General features: G+C 42.1%; 1 protein-coding gene across 2 annotated transcripts in view; it reads left to right on the top strand.

The window, feature by feature from the left end:
- The window catches only part of LOC126297652 (set1/Ash2 histone methyltransferase complex subunit ASH2), a 154,079-nt gene that overhangs the window by 18,661 nt on the left and 116,587 nt on the right, over positions 1 to 18,831 (top strand). For both annotated transcript variants that reach the window (XR_007552559.1, XM_049988735.1), the window contains exon 2: positions 14,796 to 14,960. Coding sequence is in view for 1 of the 2 variants with exons in the window: in XM_049988735.1 (XP_049844692.1) it covers positions 14,796 to 14,960 (165 nt within the window). In the remaining variant the exon portion in view is untranslated. The remainder of the gene's footprint in view (positions 1 to 14,795; positions 14,961 to 18,831) is intronic.

The raw sequence follows: 18,831 nt of genomic DNA, 5'->3' as shown, positions 1-18,831 counted from the left end.
CCACAATCTATTGGTTATGAACTGTAGATTAAAACTGAAGAAACTACAAAAATGCGCTAATTTAAGGAGATGGGACCTGGATAAACTGAAAGAACCAGGGGTTGTAGAGAGTTTCAGGGAGAGCATAAGGGAACAATGGACAGGAATGGAGGAAAGAAATACAGTAGAAGAAGAATGGGTAGCTCTGAGGGATGAAGTAGTGAAGGCAGCAGGAGATAAAGTAGGTAAAAAGACGAGGGCTAATAGAAATTCGTGAGTAACAGAAGAAATATTGAATTTAATTGATGAAAGGAGAAAATATAAAAATGCAGGTCCAGATTGTATACCAATTAGGTTCCTTTCAGATTACGCTGATACTATAGCTCCCTACTTAGCACTCATATACAACCGCTCGCTCACCGATAGATCTGTACCTACAGATTGGAAAATTGCGCAGGTCGCACCAGTGTTCAAGAAGGGTAGTAGGAGTAATCCATTTAACTACAGACCTATACCATTGATGTCGGTTTGCAGTAGGGTTTTGGAGCATATACTGTATTCAAACATTATGAATCACCTCGAAGGGAACGATCTATTGACACGTAATCAGCATGGCTTCAGAAAACATCGCTCTTGTGCAACGCAGCTAGCTCTTTATTCGCACGAAGTAATGGCCGCTATCGACAGGGGATCTCAAGTTGATTCTGTATTTCTAGATTTCCGGAAAGCTTTTGACACCGTTCCTCACAAGCGACTTCTAATCAAGCTGCGGAGCTATGGGGTATCGTCTGTTGTGCGACTGGATTCGAGATTTCCTGTCAGGAAGGTCGCAGTTTGTAGTAATAGACGGCAAATCATCGAGTAAAACTGAAGTGATATCAGGTGTTCCCCAGGGAAGCGTCCTGGGACCTCCACTGTTCCTGATCTATATAAATGACCTGGGTGACAATCTGAGCAGTTCTCTTAGACTGTTCGCAGATGATGCTGTAATTTACCGTCTAGTAAGGTCATCCGAAGACCAGTGTCAGCTGCAAAGCGATTTAGAAAAGATTGCTGTATGGTGTGTCAGGTGGCAGTTGACGCTAAATAACGAAAAGTGTGAGATGATCCACATGAGTTCCAAAAGAAATCCGTTGGAATTCGATTACTCGATAAATAGTACAATTCTCAAGGCTGTCAATTCAACTAAGTACCTGGGTGTTAAAATTACGGACAACTTCAGTTGGAAGGACTACATAGATAATATTGTCGGGAAGGCGAGCCAAAGGTTGCGTTTCATTGGCAGGACACTTAGAAGATGCAACAAGTCCACTAAAGAGACAGCTTACACTACACTCGTTCGTCCTCTGTTAGAATATTGCTGCGCGGTGTGGGATCCTTACCAGGTGGGATTGACGGAGGACATCGAAAGGGTGCAAAAAAGGGCAGCTCGTTTTGTATTATCGTGTTATAGGGGAGAGAGTGTGGCAGATATGATACACGAGTTGGGATGGAAGTCATTACAGCATAGACGTTTTTCGTCGCGGCGAGACCTTTTTACGAAATTTCAGTCACCAACTTTCTCTTCCGAATCCGAAAATATTTTGTTGAGCCCAATCTACATAGGTAGGAATGATCATCAAAATAAAATAAGAGAAATCAGAGCTCGAACAGAAATGTTTAGGTGTTCGTTTTTCCCGCTCGCTGTTCGGGAGTGGAATAGTAGAGATAGTATGATTGTGGTTCGATGAACCCTCTGCCAAGCACTTAAATGTGAATTGCAGAGTAGTCATGTAGATGTAGATGTAGATGAAGCAGGCAAAAAGGAATACAAACGTCTCAAAAATGAGATCGACAGGAAGTGCAAAATGGCTAAGCAGGGATGGCTAGAGGACAAATGTAAGGATGTAGAGGCACATCTCACTAGGGGTAAGATAGATACTGCCTACAGGAAAATTAAAGAGACCTTTGGAGAAAAGAGAGCCACTTGTATGAATATCAAGAGCACAGATGGAAACCCAGTTCTAAGCAAAGAAGAGAAGGCGGTAAGGTGGAAGGAGTATATAGAAGGTTTATACAAGGGCGATGTACTGGAAATGGAAGAGGATGCAGATGAAGATGAAATGGGAGATACAATACTGCGGGAAGAGTTTGACAGAGCACTGAAAGACCTGAGTCGAAACAAGGCCCCCGGGAGTAGACAACATTCCATTGGAACTACTGACAGCCTTGGGAGAGCCAGTCATGACAAAACTCTACCATCTGGTGAGCAAGATTTACGAGACAGGCAAAATACCCTCAGACTTCAAGAAGAATGTAATAATTCTAATCCCAAAGAAAGCAGGTGTTGAAGATGTGAAAATTACCGAACTAGCAGTTTAATAAGTCACAGCTGCAAAATACTAACACGAATTCTTTACAGTCGAATGGAAAAACTGGTAGAAGCGGACCTTGCGGAAGATCAGTTTGGATTCCGCAGAAATGTTGGAACACGTGAGGCAATACTAACCTTACGACTTATCTTAGAAGAAAGATTAAGAAAAGGCAAACCTGCGTTTCTAGCATTTGTAGACTTAGAGAAAGCTTTTGACAATGTTGACTGGAATACTCTCTTCCAAATTCTAAAGGTGGCAGGGGTAAAATACAGGGAGCGTAAGGCTATTTACAATTTGTACAGAAACCAGATGGCAGTTATAAAACTCGAGGGGCATGAAAGGGGATCAGTGGTTGGGAAGGGAGTGAGACAGGGTTGTAGTCTCTCCCCGATGTTATTCAATCTGTATATTGAGCAAGCAGTAAAGGAAACAAAAGAAAAATTTGGAGTAGGTATTAAAATTCATGGAGAAGAAATAAAAACTTTGAGGTTCGCCGATGACATTGTAATTCTGTCAGAGACAGCGAAGGACTTGGAAGAGCAGTTGAACGGAATGGACAGTGTCTTAAAAGGAGGATATAAGATGAACATCAACAAAAGCAAAACGAGGATAATGGAATGTAGTCAAATTAAATCGGGTGATGCTGAGGGAATTAGATTAGGAAATGAGACACTTAAAGTAGTAAAGGAGTTGTGCTATTTAGGGAGTAAAATAACTGATGGTCGAAGTAGAGAGGATATAAAATGTAGACTGGCAATGGCAAGGAAAGCATTTCTGAAGAAGAGAAATTTGTTAACATCGAGTGTAGATTTAAGTGTCAGGAAGTCGTTTCTGAAAGTATTTGTATGGAGTGTAGCCATGTACGGAAGTGAAACATGGACGATAAATAGTTTGGACAAGAAGAGAATAGAAGCTTTCGAAATGTGGTGCTACAGAAGAATGCTGAAGATTAGATGGGTAGATCACATAACTAATGAGGAGGTATTGAATAGAATTGGGGAGAAGAGGAGTTTGTGGCACAACTTGACAAGAGAAAGGGACCGGTTGGTAGGACATGTTTTGAGGCATCAACGGATTACAAATTTAGCATTGGAGGGCAGTGTGGAGGGTAAAAATCGGAGAGGGAGGCCAAGAGATGAATACACTAAGCAGATTCAGAAGGATGTAGGTTGCAGCAAGTACTGGGAGATGAAGAAGCTTGCACAGGATAGAGTAGCATGGAGAGCTGCATCAAACCAGTCTCAGGACTGAAGACCACAATAACAACATGGAGAAAATGTAACAGATCTACTAAGAAGACTGCCTACACTATGCCCTCTTTCAGAATACTGCTGTGCGGTGTGGGGTCCTCATCAGATAAGGTTGACAGTGTACATCGAAATAGTTCAAAGAAGGGCAGCATGTTTTGTATTATTGTGAAATAGGGGAGAGAGTGTCGCTGAAATGATACAGGATTTCGGATGGACATAATTAAAACAGATGATTTTTGTTGCAGAGGAATCTTCTGACAAAATTAGTCACCAACTTTCTCCTCCAAATGCGAAAATATTTTATTGACACCGACCTACATAGGAAGAAATGATACATGATAAAATAAGGGAAATCAGAGTTCGTCTGGAAAGATACAGATGTTTGTTCTTTTCTTTGTGAATGTGGTTCGATGATCCCTCTGCCAGGCACTTAAATGTGATTTGCAGAGTATCCATGTAGATGTAGATGATTGATCATCCCGTTTATGGCTCTGGTCTTCCCTCCATGCATTGGAGAGACCATGATGACCTGTGTGACCCATCATTTTCTGATCGTCCTCTCTCTCTCTCTCTCTCTCTCTCTCTCTCTCTCTCTCTCTCTCTCTCTCTGCATCACTTCTCTGGACATTCAACCAGACGGCCACTCAACAACACTTACTGGGGTACCTTGATGGACTTAAGAAATAGCTGTGGCCATTGGAGATTGCAGATGAGCTCTCCAGTGCCATAAGCAACATCTATTGATGGAACTCTGATTGCCTTTAAATGGCTCCATGTCTGGGTCCACTATCTACTAAAATGATAGAAACGTGAATGCTGGGAATGGTAGTAACCTACCATTGGACCACGTACTACTCCTTTGTAGATTTGGGCAAAGATATGAAACCGGTATGGACATCAATCCTCCACAAGTGTCTCCGTAAATGGTGTTGTCACTGCTGACGTGGATATTGCTGCCGAATGTTTAGATCTGCATTATGCTTGAACCTCTGTGTCTGAGAATCATCAGCCTGCATTTCATGCCCTCAAACAGCAGGCGGAGCAGTTCACTTACCTTCCATCACATGTCACCTGGAGGTATATAATGCTCCATTCAGTGAGTGGGAATCCTCAGTGCCCTAGCAGTTTACCCTGACATAGGTCCAGGGCCAGACCACATCCACAGCTAAATGCTCAAACACTTATCAGTGGACTGCCAGTGTCACGTCCTTTCCATTTTCAACCGTATCTGGAGTGAAGATAAATTCCCATCTCATTGGTGTGTATGTGTGATCACCCCCATGCTGAAACTGGATAAACACCCCCTTGAGATGGACATGTGTCCCTCATTTAGTCTCACCAGTGCTCTGTGCAAGTTGCTTGAATGTATGGTGAGCCAATGAGTGTGTTGGTACCTTGAGTCTCAAAGTCCTTTGACTCCATCTCAAGGCTTTTGTCATGAAGGCCATTCTACTGCTTGACGATTTGGTCTGCCTGGAGTGTGCTATCTTGTCAGCTTTTGCCCGGTGTCAACACGTTATTACTGTCTTCTTCGACTTGCAAAAGGCTTATGACATCACATGGTGCCTTCACATCCTCCTCACCCCACACGAGTGGGGTCTCTGTGGCCTGCTCCAGATTTTTGTCCGTAACCTCTTGTCACACCCTACATTCCTGGCTCAAGTTGATGCTTCCCGCAGCACCCCACATATTCAAGAGAATGGCTCATTACCCATCCTGTATGCTGATGATTTTTGCATTTACTGTGTGTGTTGCTGAATGCTGACTGCAGGGTGTCATATGAAAGGTGCAGTCCTTGGCCCTCACCCATGGCTTCCAGATTTCAGCCACTAAGTTGTGTGTCATGGACTTCCGTTGAAATCATATTGTCCATCCACACCCAGAACTCTACCACGACAACCAACTGCTCAATCTTGAGGAGTCTTACTGCTTTTTGGGACTGATCTTCCATGCTTGGTTGACGTGGCTTCCCCATCTTCGCCAACATAAGTGAACATGCTGACGACACATTACTACTATCTGCTCTCTCACTAACACCATCTCCCCCCTGGGGGTTCATGGTCCTTTTGTGAGTACATGCATGGCGAGCATGGGCCCTGAGCTATTGCAGCCTTCCTTCCTTTCCCGGGCTGCATTTCCTTTCCTTCCCCTCCATTCCTGTTCTTGCTCTTTCCCCTCTGCCCTCTCATCTCCCCCTCTTGGTGTCCTTGTTTATGTTGGCCCTGCTATCCTCCTGGTTATGTTGACTTTGTGATTTGGTTTTGTTGAGTAATTACCTCATCCTTTTGGCATCCTCTGGTCCCCTTCTGGAGTTTGATCTCCATTACTAAATTTCTATTCCATAGTGTGAGCCATTTGGGGAAGAGCACATTACTTAGTGTCTCCATTGTGTACCTTCCTAGTTCCTTCCATCTTTTCCTTCACGTCATTGTCTGATGCTAGGGTACATAGCCAGCGCGGTAGGCAGCCCGTGTGGTGGGGTGGCTATGTACCCTTTCGGTTGAGCCCCTGTGAAAACACAGGGATCACACTTCTGATACCTGAGATGTGACCACCTCATGTAAGCCTAGTAGTGGTTGGTTGTCATCCTGGAGCATTGGAACTCCCGACAGTGGCCGCTGTGCCAGATGGGCCTTGCTGTGACTGGGTGGCGCCTGTGGGGAGAGCCCCTGATTGGAGTGGCTGGTATAAGGGCAGACGCTATGCAAATGAAACGCATACGACTCCAGAACTCTGGCCGTTCTTCTATGGCTGTCTCTTTGAATGGAACTGATTCTTTTAGGGTTGCTTCTTCTGCCGCTTCGGCTTTCCCTTCCATGACTACCCCCCTGGGGGGAGGGTCAGGCTCGTCAGCCAGGGGCGAAACCTTTTCCCAGCTATCTGGTTTGCACCAGGATTGATGAGGATACTTTCGCCAATACCAAACCTTTATTTTTTGTAGAACGCATTGAAGACAAGTTTGGCAAAGTGGACTATCTGAGCAAGATGCGGTTGGGTTCGTTGTTGATCAAAACTGCTCCATCTGCCCAGTCTGTGGCCATTTGTGTCTGTGACCATCTTGGCACAATTGCTGTGTCCATTGTTGTTGTCCCCCCCCCCCCCCCCCCTACAACAGTCTTTGAATATGGTTCAAGGTGTAATTTTTCACAGGGACTTCATCCTTCAAACTGATGAGGATCTTATGGACAATCTAGGAAGGCGGGGTGTGCACATTGGCACATTGTTCAGCATGTTCAGAAGGGCCCGAAGGACAGTCACATTCGTACTGGTGCCTTTATCCTGGCCATTGTAGGGGTACCCTCCTTGAGGTCAAGATTATGGTGTATCGATATGATGTGAAGCTGTACATCCCCCCACCTATGAGATGTTTTAAGTGTTTGCATTTTGGACACATCTTCCCACTGTTCGCAGACCCCTCTCTGTGGTGATTGCGGACGTCCACTCCATGAGGGGAGTTCCTGTGTTCCCCCTTCTGTGTGTGTTGTCATGGCAATCATTGTCCACATTCACAGAATTCCCTGGCTTATAAGCAGGAAAAGGAAATACAGGTGTAAAGTCCCTTGATCGTCTAACCTAACTGAGGCTCGTCCTGTGTCAGTGACGTCCAGCTATGCTTTAGTTACATCTTAACCCTTTCCTCCCCCTTCCTTACCCCAGTCCTCCCCCCCCTTTCCATGCGCTCCCCACACCCTCCCCTTTGGGGGGTGGTCCCCCCTCCCCAGCTGGAGAAGTGTCCCATTTCTTCGGCATCTGCCGGTCAAGAGCACCCCTCCTGAGACCCCATCTTCCCGGCACCTTCCAAGCCAAAGGTCTTCTGACACAAAACGACCACGAGAACTGCGGTTTGTGGGCCCCTAGGTCGCCTGCTCTCTTTCTGTTCCAAATCTTGCTGCAGCTGGCTCCCTTTTGCAGCACAGACCTCCTCTGTCTCAAATAGAAAAGAAGAAGAAACATAAGTCCCAGGACAAGGAGCCTCTGGTGTCGCCAGAGGTCCCGTCCCCACCTTCGCAACCTGCCTCTGACCTGCTGTTCATGGATGTCGCTCCTCCTTGTCGGTGAAGGATGGTGACCCGGTGGCATGACTGGCTTTAGCCTGTTCACCCCCCATTTGACTTGTTCTCTGGTTATCCAATGGAATTGTAATGGATATTACCATCACCTTCTCGAGTTGAAACACCTTATTTCGTTTTACTCTGCACTTTCTTCTTCTCACGATACGGCCTCTGGCCCAGACTCAATTCAGAACCAATAGCTTCAACATCTCAGTGCTCAACAACAACAACAACAACAACAACAACAACATCTTCTGTGGGTGATTAACTGTATTTGGCTCCAGGGTGACTTCCCTTCTCAATGGAGGGATAGCATCGTGGTTTCTCTCATTAAGACTGGTAAGAACCCCCTGTTTGTCAAAAGCTATCGGCCAATTAGTCTGACAAACATTGTTTGCAAGTTACTTGAATGGATGGTAGCCTGTTGGCTCAATTGGGTCCTCAGATCTCATATCTATTATCCCCTTACCAGTGTGGCTTCCGAGAGGGATGGTCTCCAATCGATCATTTACTTTCAGAATGAGATTTTCACTTTGCAGTGGAGTGTGCGCTGATATGAAACTTCCTGGCAGCTCAAAACTGTGTGCCAGACAGAGACTCGAACTCGGGACCTTTGCCTTTCATGGGCAAGTGCTCTACCAACTGAGCTACCCAAGCATGACTCACACCCCATCCTCAGAGCTTTACTTCTGCCAGTATCTTGTCTCCTACCTTCCAAACTTTACAGAAGCCCTCCTGCGATCCCTGCAGAACTAGCACTCCTGAAAGAAGCACTTTCCCATGAAAGGCAAAGGTCCCGAGTTCAAGTCTTGGTCCAGCACACAGTTTTAATCTGTCAGGAAGTTTTTGTCCGTCGCTTCCTTGCCCACACCTCTTGGAGTGCAGATCGTTCCACTCTTCTCCGCCTTTATCGGGCTTTACTGCTGTCTCGCTTGGGCTATGGTTGTCAAGTTTGTGGTTCGTCTGCTCCTTCCACACTGCGCCTTCTGGATCCAGTCCATTGTTGTGGTATCCGTTTGGCCACTGGTGCCTTCCCTACTAGCCCTGTTGATAGTCTGCTGGTTGAAGCTTGAAGCTGGGATCCCCCCCCCCTCCCCCTCCTCCTTCCCCTTCCCTTTCTTTTCCGCGGTTCCCGCTTCTGGTTTCTTATGCAATCGCTGTTTGTTCCTCTCCCACTCATCCTTCCTGTTCTATTCTGTTCCCAGACCAAGGACGTCGCACACCTGATTCCCACCCTTGGGTGGGTTTACTGGTTGGGCTCCGCCTTGCGTCTTTTCACCATGATTTTCGGCTTCTTTCTTTGTCCTGTCTCCCATGTTCCCTCCCCAACACTCCCCTTGGTTAATTTCTCAGCCCCGGATTCGGATGACTCTCTGCTGAGGTCTGAAAGATTTCATTCCCCCAATAGTGTTTCGTTGTTTTTTCTGCCAACTTTTATGGGAGTTTTTGGGATGCTGTTGTTTTTTACACTGATAGCTATAAATCTGCAGATCATATGGGATATGCCTTCACGTCCTCTGCTGGCATGGAAAATCATCTCCTGCCAACTGCATGTGGGGTGATTACTGTGGAATGGATGGCAATTTCCCAGGCCCTTATCTTTATTAACCAGTCTCAACTCAACCGCGTTTTGTTATGTATGGACTCAATGAGTGGCCTTCAGGCTATTGATTGTTGTTCTTCCAGCCATCCCTTGATCTCAGCCATTCATGACCATCTCGCTGATCTTCACCATGCCGCTTGTTCTGTTGACTTCCTTTGGGTCTCTGGCCATGTGGGTATCCCAGGTAATGAGCTTGCTGATCGTTTGGCTTGGAGTGCAGTCACTTACCTCCCCCTTCTCTGTAACCCCCTCCTGTTGCGGATTTACGGCTTCATATCAAATCCCACTTCGCACAATCGTGGGCCAACTCTTGGGAGGCTACCTCCCTGTTTAATAAACTTCGTGGCGTTCTTCCTTCCACCACTCTCAAAAAGACTCTACCACCCTGTGTCGTCTCCGCATTGGCTATACTAGGCTGACCCATGGTTTTCTTTTGCGTAATGAGCCACCCCCACTTTGTGGTTGTGAAGCCTCCAGTCAGTAGCCCACATATTGGTGGAATACCCCCTTCTTTTGACTCTGTGTACTAAGTAATAACTTCCTGACTCTCATCCCTGGCCAAGAACCTCTTTTCTCTCCCTTTTACTCCGTTTTTTTCGCTTTTTACATTTGATTAGTCTCCTTTTACAGTATGCACTTTTACATTCTAGGCGTTGAATGCTTTTGAATAGCAGCTGGTCTTGCCTGTACTGCATCAGAGGTTGGATATTTCCTGCATCTAGCATAGCCTTGGGGTTGCCAACTTGCAGACTTCCCTCCTTTTGTTTTCACCATTGGCAACGCAACCTCTTTTAGAGTGTTTTGTTTAGCCTTTTACCTTACCTTTTATCGTTGTGATTCTTCTGAGATGTAAATTTGTCCAAATGGGACCACCTTTGAAACAAGGGACTGATGACCTTGCTCTTTGGTCCCTTCAACACCAACCAACCAACCAACAAACTAACACCTGCTGAGGTGCAGACCACATTACACAATTGCTGCTTTACAGAGCTCCTACACTGTCCCGTACTGATTATGAGAGTGTGGCATATGGCTCGGCATTGCTTTCAGCATATCAGATGTTGGATCTCATACATCATTTTTTGGGGTCCTACTTGCGACAGGTGCTTTTTGGGTCCTGTCCCTTGCTGCATTTTCCCTAAGAGTTACTGTTATTTGCTATATAGATGAAAATCCTCTGTTTAATAACCCCTACCCTTCTGTGTTCAGTTTACTGTGACAAGGATAGCACCAGGCTTCCCAGGAGTTAAAATGAGTCTCACTGGCTCATTTTAAATGGAAGACAACACCTCAGACTAGTTCGTTGGGGTGAGGGATGTTCTCCTTGGTGTCTGCTTCTCTTGTACAGGACTCTTGAGATGTACCATTGACACACAACTAACAGTCAAGTGGAAGAGTGGTGATACATCCTGCGCTTGCTGCAGAGAAGGCAGTACCCATTGGAGAATACAGTACCTTGGATACCTTTGGTTCTGTGCTACATAACTCATTGCAGTTCAGCCAACACATCCATTTAAAACAGCTTCCTACAGCTTCACAACAGTGAGAACGGTTTCAAGCTGTTTGCGAACAGCAATCCTGTATCCAGGAACACTATTCACAGTGGGGCAGCATTTTGACTGTTGCAGTGTTTGTCTGCACACTAAACACCCGAACTTGAGTTATCCTCACTGATATTGTTTTAATTTCAGGATTTCTAAGGATTGCAAGTTCACTTGAAGATCTGAACCTACAACACCCAAGAAAGTGGTTTCTGTTAATAACAAGAGATAACGTGGGTTCATCTTCACAGATTTCTTGAAGAGAACTTGGTTTATCGAACTTTTCTCGAGATTCCTCTTGCTAATGCACTGTGCAACAATGTTGAAAACATGAATCTCAATAATATGCAAACATAAATGTCAACAGGGTACATTACTGTTGATGGTGGAGACTAAATAGAACTTGATATGACAGTTGAAATATGAGAAAAACCAATATTACAACACAGTAGGTGAATTTGTAAGAGCTTAGTGTGTCATGATGGTAATCTTTCAAACACTGCCTTAAAAGGAGACAGTGAGGGGGAAAAAGTGTGTGTTGCAAGCTTTGGTCTAGAAAACATGACACAAAGTAAAATATCACCAGCAGCCACTTTGGTGCTTTCAAAATATCATTCTTCAAAATGTTTTTCGACAAGTGAAAAACTGCACTGCAGTATGCGAAGTCCCATTTCATTGTGTGCTGAAGGTTATGTATTTAAGTAAATAAAGTGCCCAAGATGAATGAAATAATGGTAAAACATGTTTGTGTGAATTACTACATTATGTTATTGAATACCTCAAAAAGCCCATACCTTTTAATACTCTGTTGACCATTAAAATTTCAACACCAGGAATGATAGTGAAACTTTACTCATTGTGCAGATGCAGTATAGAAGGAAGAAAACATGTGGTTTGGAAGTATGCAAGGTGTGAAATTTTGTACACATAGTTGCCATTTCAGGCAGCAACAGTGGCTGTAAACCGGCTGGGAATTGAGTCGAACTGGGCTTGGGTGACAGATGCAATACATTATTCTGTGCTGCTTTAACTTCATGCTAAAGTTCATCAGTCATAGTGGCTGATGGTAACATATTTTCACAACAGTTACAGGACCCTGACTTAAGTGAGCAACAGCATTATGGAATTATAAATGACTGTTTTGATAGGCCGCAATCCTGCCGCTGCCAAATTCGAACATGCACAGGCAAATGTTTCTCCTTCTTACATGAGGTAAAACATGATCTTTGCACTAACATATTTGACTTCAACTTCTGAATGAGAAACCTGTTGTGTAATCTTTCCTTATTCAGTGTGTTTCAAAGTCTTTGCATGAAACTTCTAAGAAGTGATAGATCATCTAATTGGGAATGGCTTACATTACAGTCAGAATGTTTGCTGGCACTGCCTGTTGAAACTAGGTTTCTTTTATTGTGGGTTACGCCACTAGAGGCACAGGGTGTAGGCCCTTTATGGCATGTGTATGCAATGTGTGTTACACATAATCCAGCCATCTGCTCCATGTGAAAGGTGATAGAATGACCAAAACTGAACTTCTTAATTAACTTCTCAAATATGTATCTTTGCTTTGAGACACTCTTTCTTAAGGTGGTGGTGTTGAAAATCACCATTTACTTCCTGAGGTAGGTGGTATGCAGCACAACTAGTTAGCAGACAATGCTAGCTTAGTGGAATCTTACCACCCCAGGACCATCAGCTACCAAAGCATAGCTTCTCCAGCAAGCATCAGCAAACATTGTGTATCTAACAAAAAAACATTCACCATTACATGCTCTATCACCCGTAGACGTATGGTGCAAAGACTGAAATATCTCTTATACAGAATGTAGATGACACCACTTGTACCCACTTTGTGCAGTTGCACTGAAATATTAATTGCTTGCGTATCCAAGTGAGACAGTCTTATGTTTGCTACATGCCATCTTCGTGGTATGGCAATTTTAGTGGCCAGCAATGTATTATATGTTCTTCATGTTAGTGACTTGTGCAATCACTGTGAAATTTTCCATAAATGGTAACAAACAAATAATATAATGATAAAGTATTCTTATTGGAACAGAAAAGTTGTAAATACTTTTGCATTGGTCAAGACCTTTTAATAAAATTCGTAGAAAAGTGAAACAGCAATTTGAATACACAATACAGCAAGATTTCAAAATAAAATTCCTTGTTCTTGGAATAGTACTCATAATTTTTTCTTTATCTTTCAGGTAGTTTTTGGGATATGTTTGGCCATTCTGAGGCATTCAGTGTAAATGTTCTTGCAACAGTACTCAATAGTGTAAAAACTTGAAATTTGACATAGATTTGTATGAGTTCTTTCTGCTATCGAAATAGATCATTTCCAGTTTTGTTCCATGTACTGCTGTTTGCAAAGTCCTTGCTATTGATCAACTAAGCCATTCTCCAAGATATTTTATGAAGTGGCCTTTTGTGAATGTCCCCTAGGGAGACAAGGCAGCAATTTTTTTGATGGTGGTTAGGAACTTGGTTCATGTAATTTTTATAAAACTAATTGTAATAACTGCATTGTTGAGAGGGGATGGTTGAAGTGTTGCTTTTTCCATATCCACTACCAAGAATGAGACACAAACAGGAAATAACAATATAGAGAGTATTGGTGTGTTCATTGTTGTCGGTGTGTTCCCATCCATTTCCAAATAAACCTGCCCAGCACAGTTGAAGAGAATATACAGTAAGCTATCCTCATGACTAATTTCTGTCTTGACCTTGGAGCTCTCTGGCAATTCATGTCTTTATTTGATTATTGTTTTACAGTTGCGACTTTCAGTAGATTACAAGTCTTATCAAATTACAGTTCTGTGAGTGTGTTTCGGGGGAGGGGGCGGCTTGGCACTCGTGCTAATTGTAGACCTTGTGGAAGTATCCCAAATGAAGTTTCCACTCTGCAGTGGAGTGCACTTGCAGAGAACTTGCCTGTGAAAGGCAAAGGTCCTGAGCTTGAGTCTTGCTCTGACACACAGTTTTAATCTCCTTGAAGTAGTTGAAAATTGCTACATACTGAAGGATTCAGATTGTTGCAAGTAAACATAGTTGTGCAAAATTAGTACTTTTTGTGGAGAATAATCTTTTATAATTAATACTGTTAGAGAGGGCAGCCAAAAAATTGTTAGTCACATTTTTCGCACAATTGTTTACTTATTTTCTGAAATTGGGCTGTCCTCAAAGAATGTGCAGCTAAAAAAGTTGGGTTAGAATATCAAGTTTTTCATTAGTTATCATCAAAAATCTTGCACATATCACATTCACTGCCAACAATGGACCTGGGAGAACCAGTTTTTATCTGTGTACTCACTATGTCGTATCATTTGTTGATTAATGGCTTTGTACTACACGTTCATGACAACAGCTGTGACAGCACACAGTTGCCCAGCTACGATGTTAAAATTTTATAGGTTTCAGATTGTGACAGGAAAATAAAAAAAGTTGTTGGTGGTTCTTATCTTAAAGTTGTCAGGTTGCCACCACTGTTCTTTATCATTGGAAATAATGGTGGTGATGGTGAATGGAATGCAAGAAACTGCACAGTATAGTGCTAGAAGTCTGGGCCTGTATGCAATAAAAAACAAAAATGGGTGTAACAGTATACACAGAATTAAAATGTTAGTGTATCAAAAACATTGAAGTGGTTACATGACAGAGAACTAGTTGATGGTAGATTATAATTATAAAATTTAGGTATTTTTGGATGAATATTGAGACTGGGTTATTTTGTTGTTGAAATATCTTGGAAAACAGCTGTGCCCCTTAGTCTCTAATGACATTCCAGATATTTGGTATTTATATTGGGACAGAAGATTGGTTTGGAAACTAAACACATAATTACAGCCTTCTCCCTCTCCCCTCCCTCCTTTCTCTTCATAATGCACAATCTTATTGACTGTTGATTTATGAAACATTATTGCGTATATTTTGTTGTTTACATCATCTCAAGCTTGTGTATTACATTTTAGGTTTTAAGATACGTAACATTACTTTGTTTTGTTTTTAAACAGTGACAGTGAGGACAGTTTCAAAAACCTGGCCACTGAAGAGAAAAGGTGCAAAGTTAGCGATTCGGGAACGGAGACAGCTGTGGCGGTTGTTTCAAAAGATGATGATAAGAAGCCAGGAGCTACCGATCCTACAAAAGCTGTTGAAAGAGAGGGGCACTGCTACTGGTATATCAAAATATTAAATTTTTTGAGAAATGAGTAAATTCTGATCGAATGGGTGTATTCATCAAATACCATGAAATGTTGGCAGATTTAATTAACAACTATTTCTCTATTGGGAAGATGAGTGGGAATGGGCGGGGAGAAGAGAAATGGCGAGGGTAGGAAGTGGATGAACAGTATGCTCAAGAAGCATATTAGTTATCCTTTCTCTTTCCCTTTCTCTTTATCTGCTCTGCTTGTATAGGGGGAAGATTGCTAAAGATGTTGTTAAGGTTTTCTGCCAGCTGTAATATCTCATTTTGTTTGGTGAGGACACCTGTTGTACCATTATGTATTATGTTAGTTTTATGCTAATGTACAATTAGTAGTTTAGTTACACACTACATTGTTTGATCTGGTTTATGCCTAATTATTTCCATTACTAACAACGAGAACACAACCATAACAGGATTTCCCAGCAACTTCGCTCTGTGGAAGAGGGGTCAAAATAAGCGAACATGTATGTAGACTTACCTTAAATACCCAATTGTTTCTGAAAAATGACGGCCAAAGTTTTTGGAGTATTTTCCACATACTTTAAATGCTGTTTACTTTGGGATATCTGCAGACAAAATGGTGGCTCAGTGATTAGTGTCGTGGCTCTTTAATTTTGCGCCCTGTGTTCAATACCCAATTATTACTTTTATTTTTGTTTTCATTTGTATACCCATGTCTGAAGCAAGACTACTACACTGTTTTTCAGTGTGTATTTACATAGCATAGTCCTTATTAGTCTGCTAATTTTTAAGTCAGTCAAATGAATTTCAACAAAAAAGAGAAAAGTATTTAAAGTGATTTTCGGTGAAATTCCTGTAGTGTATCTTGATTCATAATCAATTACAAACACCAGTTTTCGGAAAAGTGACATGGTATGTGTGACTTGCTGTGAAATTATTGCCATAATGCAAGATCTTCACCAGTGTTAACGTTGTTTCTTTCCCAAGTGAGATTCACATGAAGAAATGTCAATATGGCAAACCGGTATTCGTGTGATGTTTGGAATATCTGTGTTTCGTATGTTCCTATGATTGGTATCACCCAAGGGAATGCACCAAATCTTCCTGAAGAATAAACATATGATTGAGACATAAGAATTGATATGAGAATGAAATATCGGAATATGAATTTAAAAATAGTGTAACCCCTCACACACAAATAATATGTAATAAATGTGTGACACTTTTGTGAAATCTAGTTATAGGTTTAAAATTAATATATAACTTCCTTGTATCCCCTAATCTGACGAGAAATGTTTGTGTAGTAACCTTCTATAGATATGGGTAGATACATGAAAACAATAAAAATACCATAATTGGGTTTCGAACAAAAGGCGCAAAATTGAGAAACTATGACACTAGCCATTGAGCCACCATTTCGTCTGAGGATATCATGCAGTTAGATGTGTATAAAGTACCTCAAAATACCTTTAAAACTTTGACAATCCTTTTTTTTTTTGAGATGGTAGTGTGTCTATGGATAACCTTAGATATGTTCACTTGTACTGACTCCTCTTTCACTGGGCATAGTTCCTGGGAAATTGGGTGAGGGCACTTGCTGTGTTCTCCTTGTGAAAGGAAAGTGTTACCTGCTGTAAGATAGTACCTGTGGTGTAATTATTAAGGTTGTTTAATTAGCAGAAGTAAGACAATAAATACTACTTAGTGTCTCGTTAATTCTCAGCACCTGTTTGGATTCTGATATAGAATCCCATCATCAGAAAGAGTGAAAGGTCGTATGTCATTGTTGTGAGGGACGTGTGTGTGTGTGTGTGTGGGGGGGGGGGGGGGTAAAGTTACAGAGTTGTATGTAGTGAGTGATGTGGAGGATTCCCATCTGTAATCCCACACATTCTTTATCACCAGAATCAAATTGGTCCATGTTTTCAATTTCAATCACAGGTACAAAACAAGTTACACTAAAATTTTAGGTGTAGTTTGTGCTGAACTACAGAAACTGATTATCAAAAATAAACTTGGGACACCCCAAGTCACTTTTTTATATATTATTTGTAACTTGTTTCAGTTAAAAAACCTTAAGACATTTTGGTCTGAAGGTGGGTTGCTGTAGACCGGTCACCAATAATAAATTTAAAAAAAATCTTGAGTTGGTTAAAGATTAGTTTTTGAAAGGAACATTGGTAGTCCAGAGTACATTGTCCAAAATATTTGACTGTTACAGAATTATTACTCTGTCGTTCTGTGTACACAGATTTTCATTGACAAAGTACAAAATTATTCACAGAAATTGATCATGTGTCTTAAAGATGAAATAGAATAACTGCAAATAGAAACTCTAGTACTTGATACGAATTAGAAAGAAGTGCATTACTAATTAAATGCAGTGATTACATCAAGGACCTCATCCTGTAATCGCATTGTAATGGACTATACTAATGAATCACGGACTTTGCTTGCAATAGGGTGTCTTTTGTGCCTTGATATAGATGGCAATAACAGAGGTGCAAGAGGGGCATCTGATCCTAATTTTTGCTTCCTGAAGACAGGGGACAGCATTTTCAGAGGCAACAATTGACTAATTTACTGATTTGGCCTTGTAACATTAGCCAACGTGGCATTACTATTTTGGTACTGCAACCAGCTGATAGCTGGAAGAATCTGCAGCTCTCCTGTGTGTTTTATCTAAAGAAGCATTTATTATTTGCTTACTACAGTACACAGCAAAATTGTATGTACTGTGTGTCAGAAATCCTAAGAAGAGTTTAGGCGTATTACTCACTTGTAATTTTGGCGGGTTGTCTGTAAGACAGTCTGGGCAGAGTCAGATTCACAGCAATCTCCTATTAGTGCAAAGAGTAATCGATAAGCAGTGTTCAGGTCACAGTGATGTCAATAATGGTGTTCAGAACTTCAAGCAGATGGAGACGGTGAGAATGGAAGACTAAGTGTCATTAGCTGACTTACGCTGGCCTTATATGCACCCCTGGGTGGGTGGAGCCACTCACATCATGTGGTACCACCAGTGTGGCTTAGAGATCACATGAAGATTGGCAGAAATTTCTTGGCTATGCCCTGATAGTGTGGAGACTGAAGCCAAGCTGGAGGCACCCACCATGTTGTCAAAAATGGGCTTCACATCAGCTGACTGCATACCTGTGTCGGTGGTGTGCTCTCTGTTCAGATGTAAAATAGTCTCTCATTTATATCTCTGGGCAAGACTAATCAGGATGATAATTTTACCAGAAAAACAAAAATGATTTGAGCATGGTGCAAGATATGAGATGCACGAAATATCCTCAGGCATCAAGAATAGTGTAATATTCTTCTTCCAAAGAAGGCAGGTATGAATATGATCAAACTATCAGTTTAATAATTCATGGCAACAAAATGCTGACATGCATTATTTACAGGCAAGTGGAAAAAAAATGTAGGTGACCTGGAAAGACCAGTTCTGTTTCCAGAGAATTGTACGAACACGCTGCACCATACAAAGAGTGTTGGGTAAAGAGAAGCAGACTTGTGATTATAACATTCAAAATTCTGTGGGTAGCAGGGATGAAATTCAGATAGTGAAATATGTACAACTAGTGCATAAACAAGACAGCAATTGTAAGAATTGTTAAGAGAATTGTAAAGACTGAGATGAGAAGGGAATGAGATAGGATTGTAGCCTATCCCCATTGTTCAATCCATACATTATGTAACAGTAATGGAAACCGAAAAGAAATTCTGAAGGCAAATTAAAATTCAGGGAGAAGAAATTTATACTTGGAGGTTTGCATGCATGTTCAAAGGGACATTGGATCACAATGTAAGCACTGCAATATCATATCCATCCACTGATACCAGGCAGCGACTTTCAAATAAAATGCTGTCCC

This window comes from Schistocerca gregaria, chromosome X, assembly GCF_023897955.1.
Source record: "Schistocerca gregaria isolate iqSchGreg1 chromosome X, iqSchGreg1.2, whole genome shotgun sequence".
Lineage (NCBI taxonomy): Eukaryota > Metazoa > Arthropoda > Insecta > Orthoptera > Acrididae > Schistocerca > Schistocerca gregaria.
This window is presented reverse-complemented; position numbering and strand designations above follow the sequence as displayed.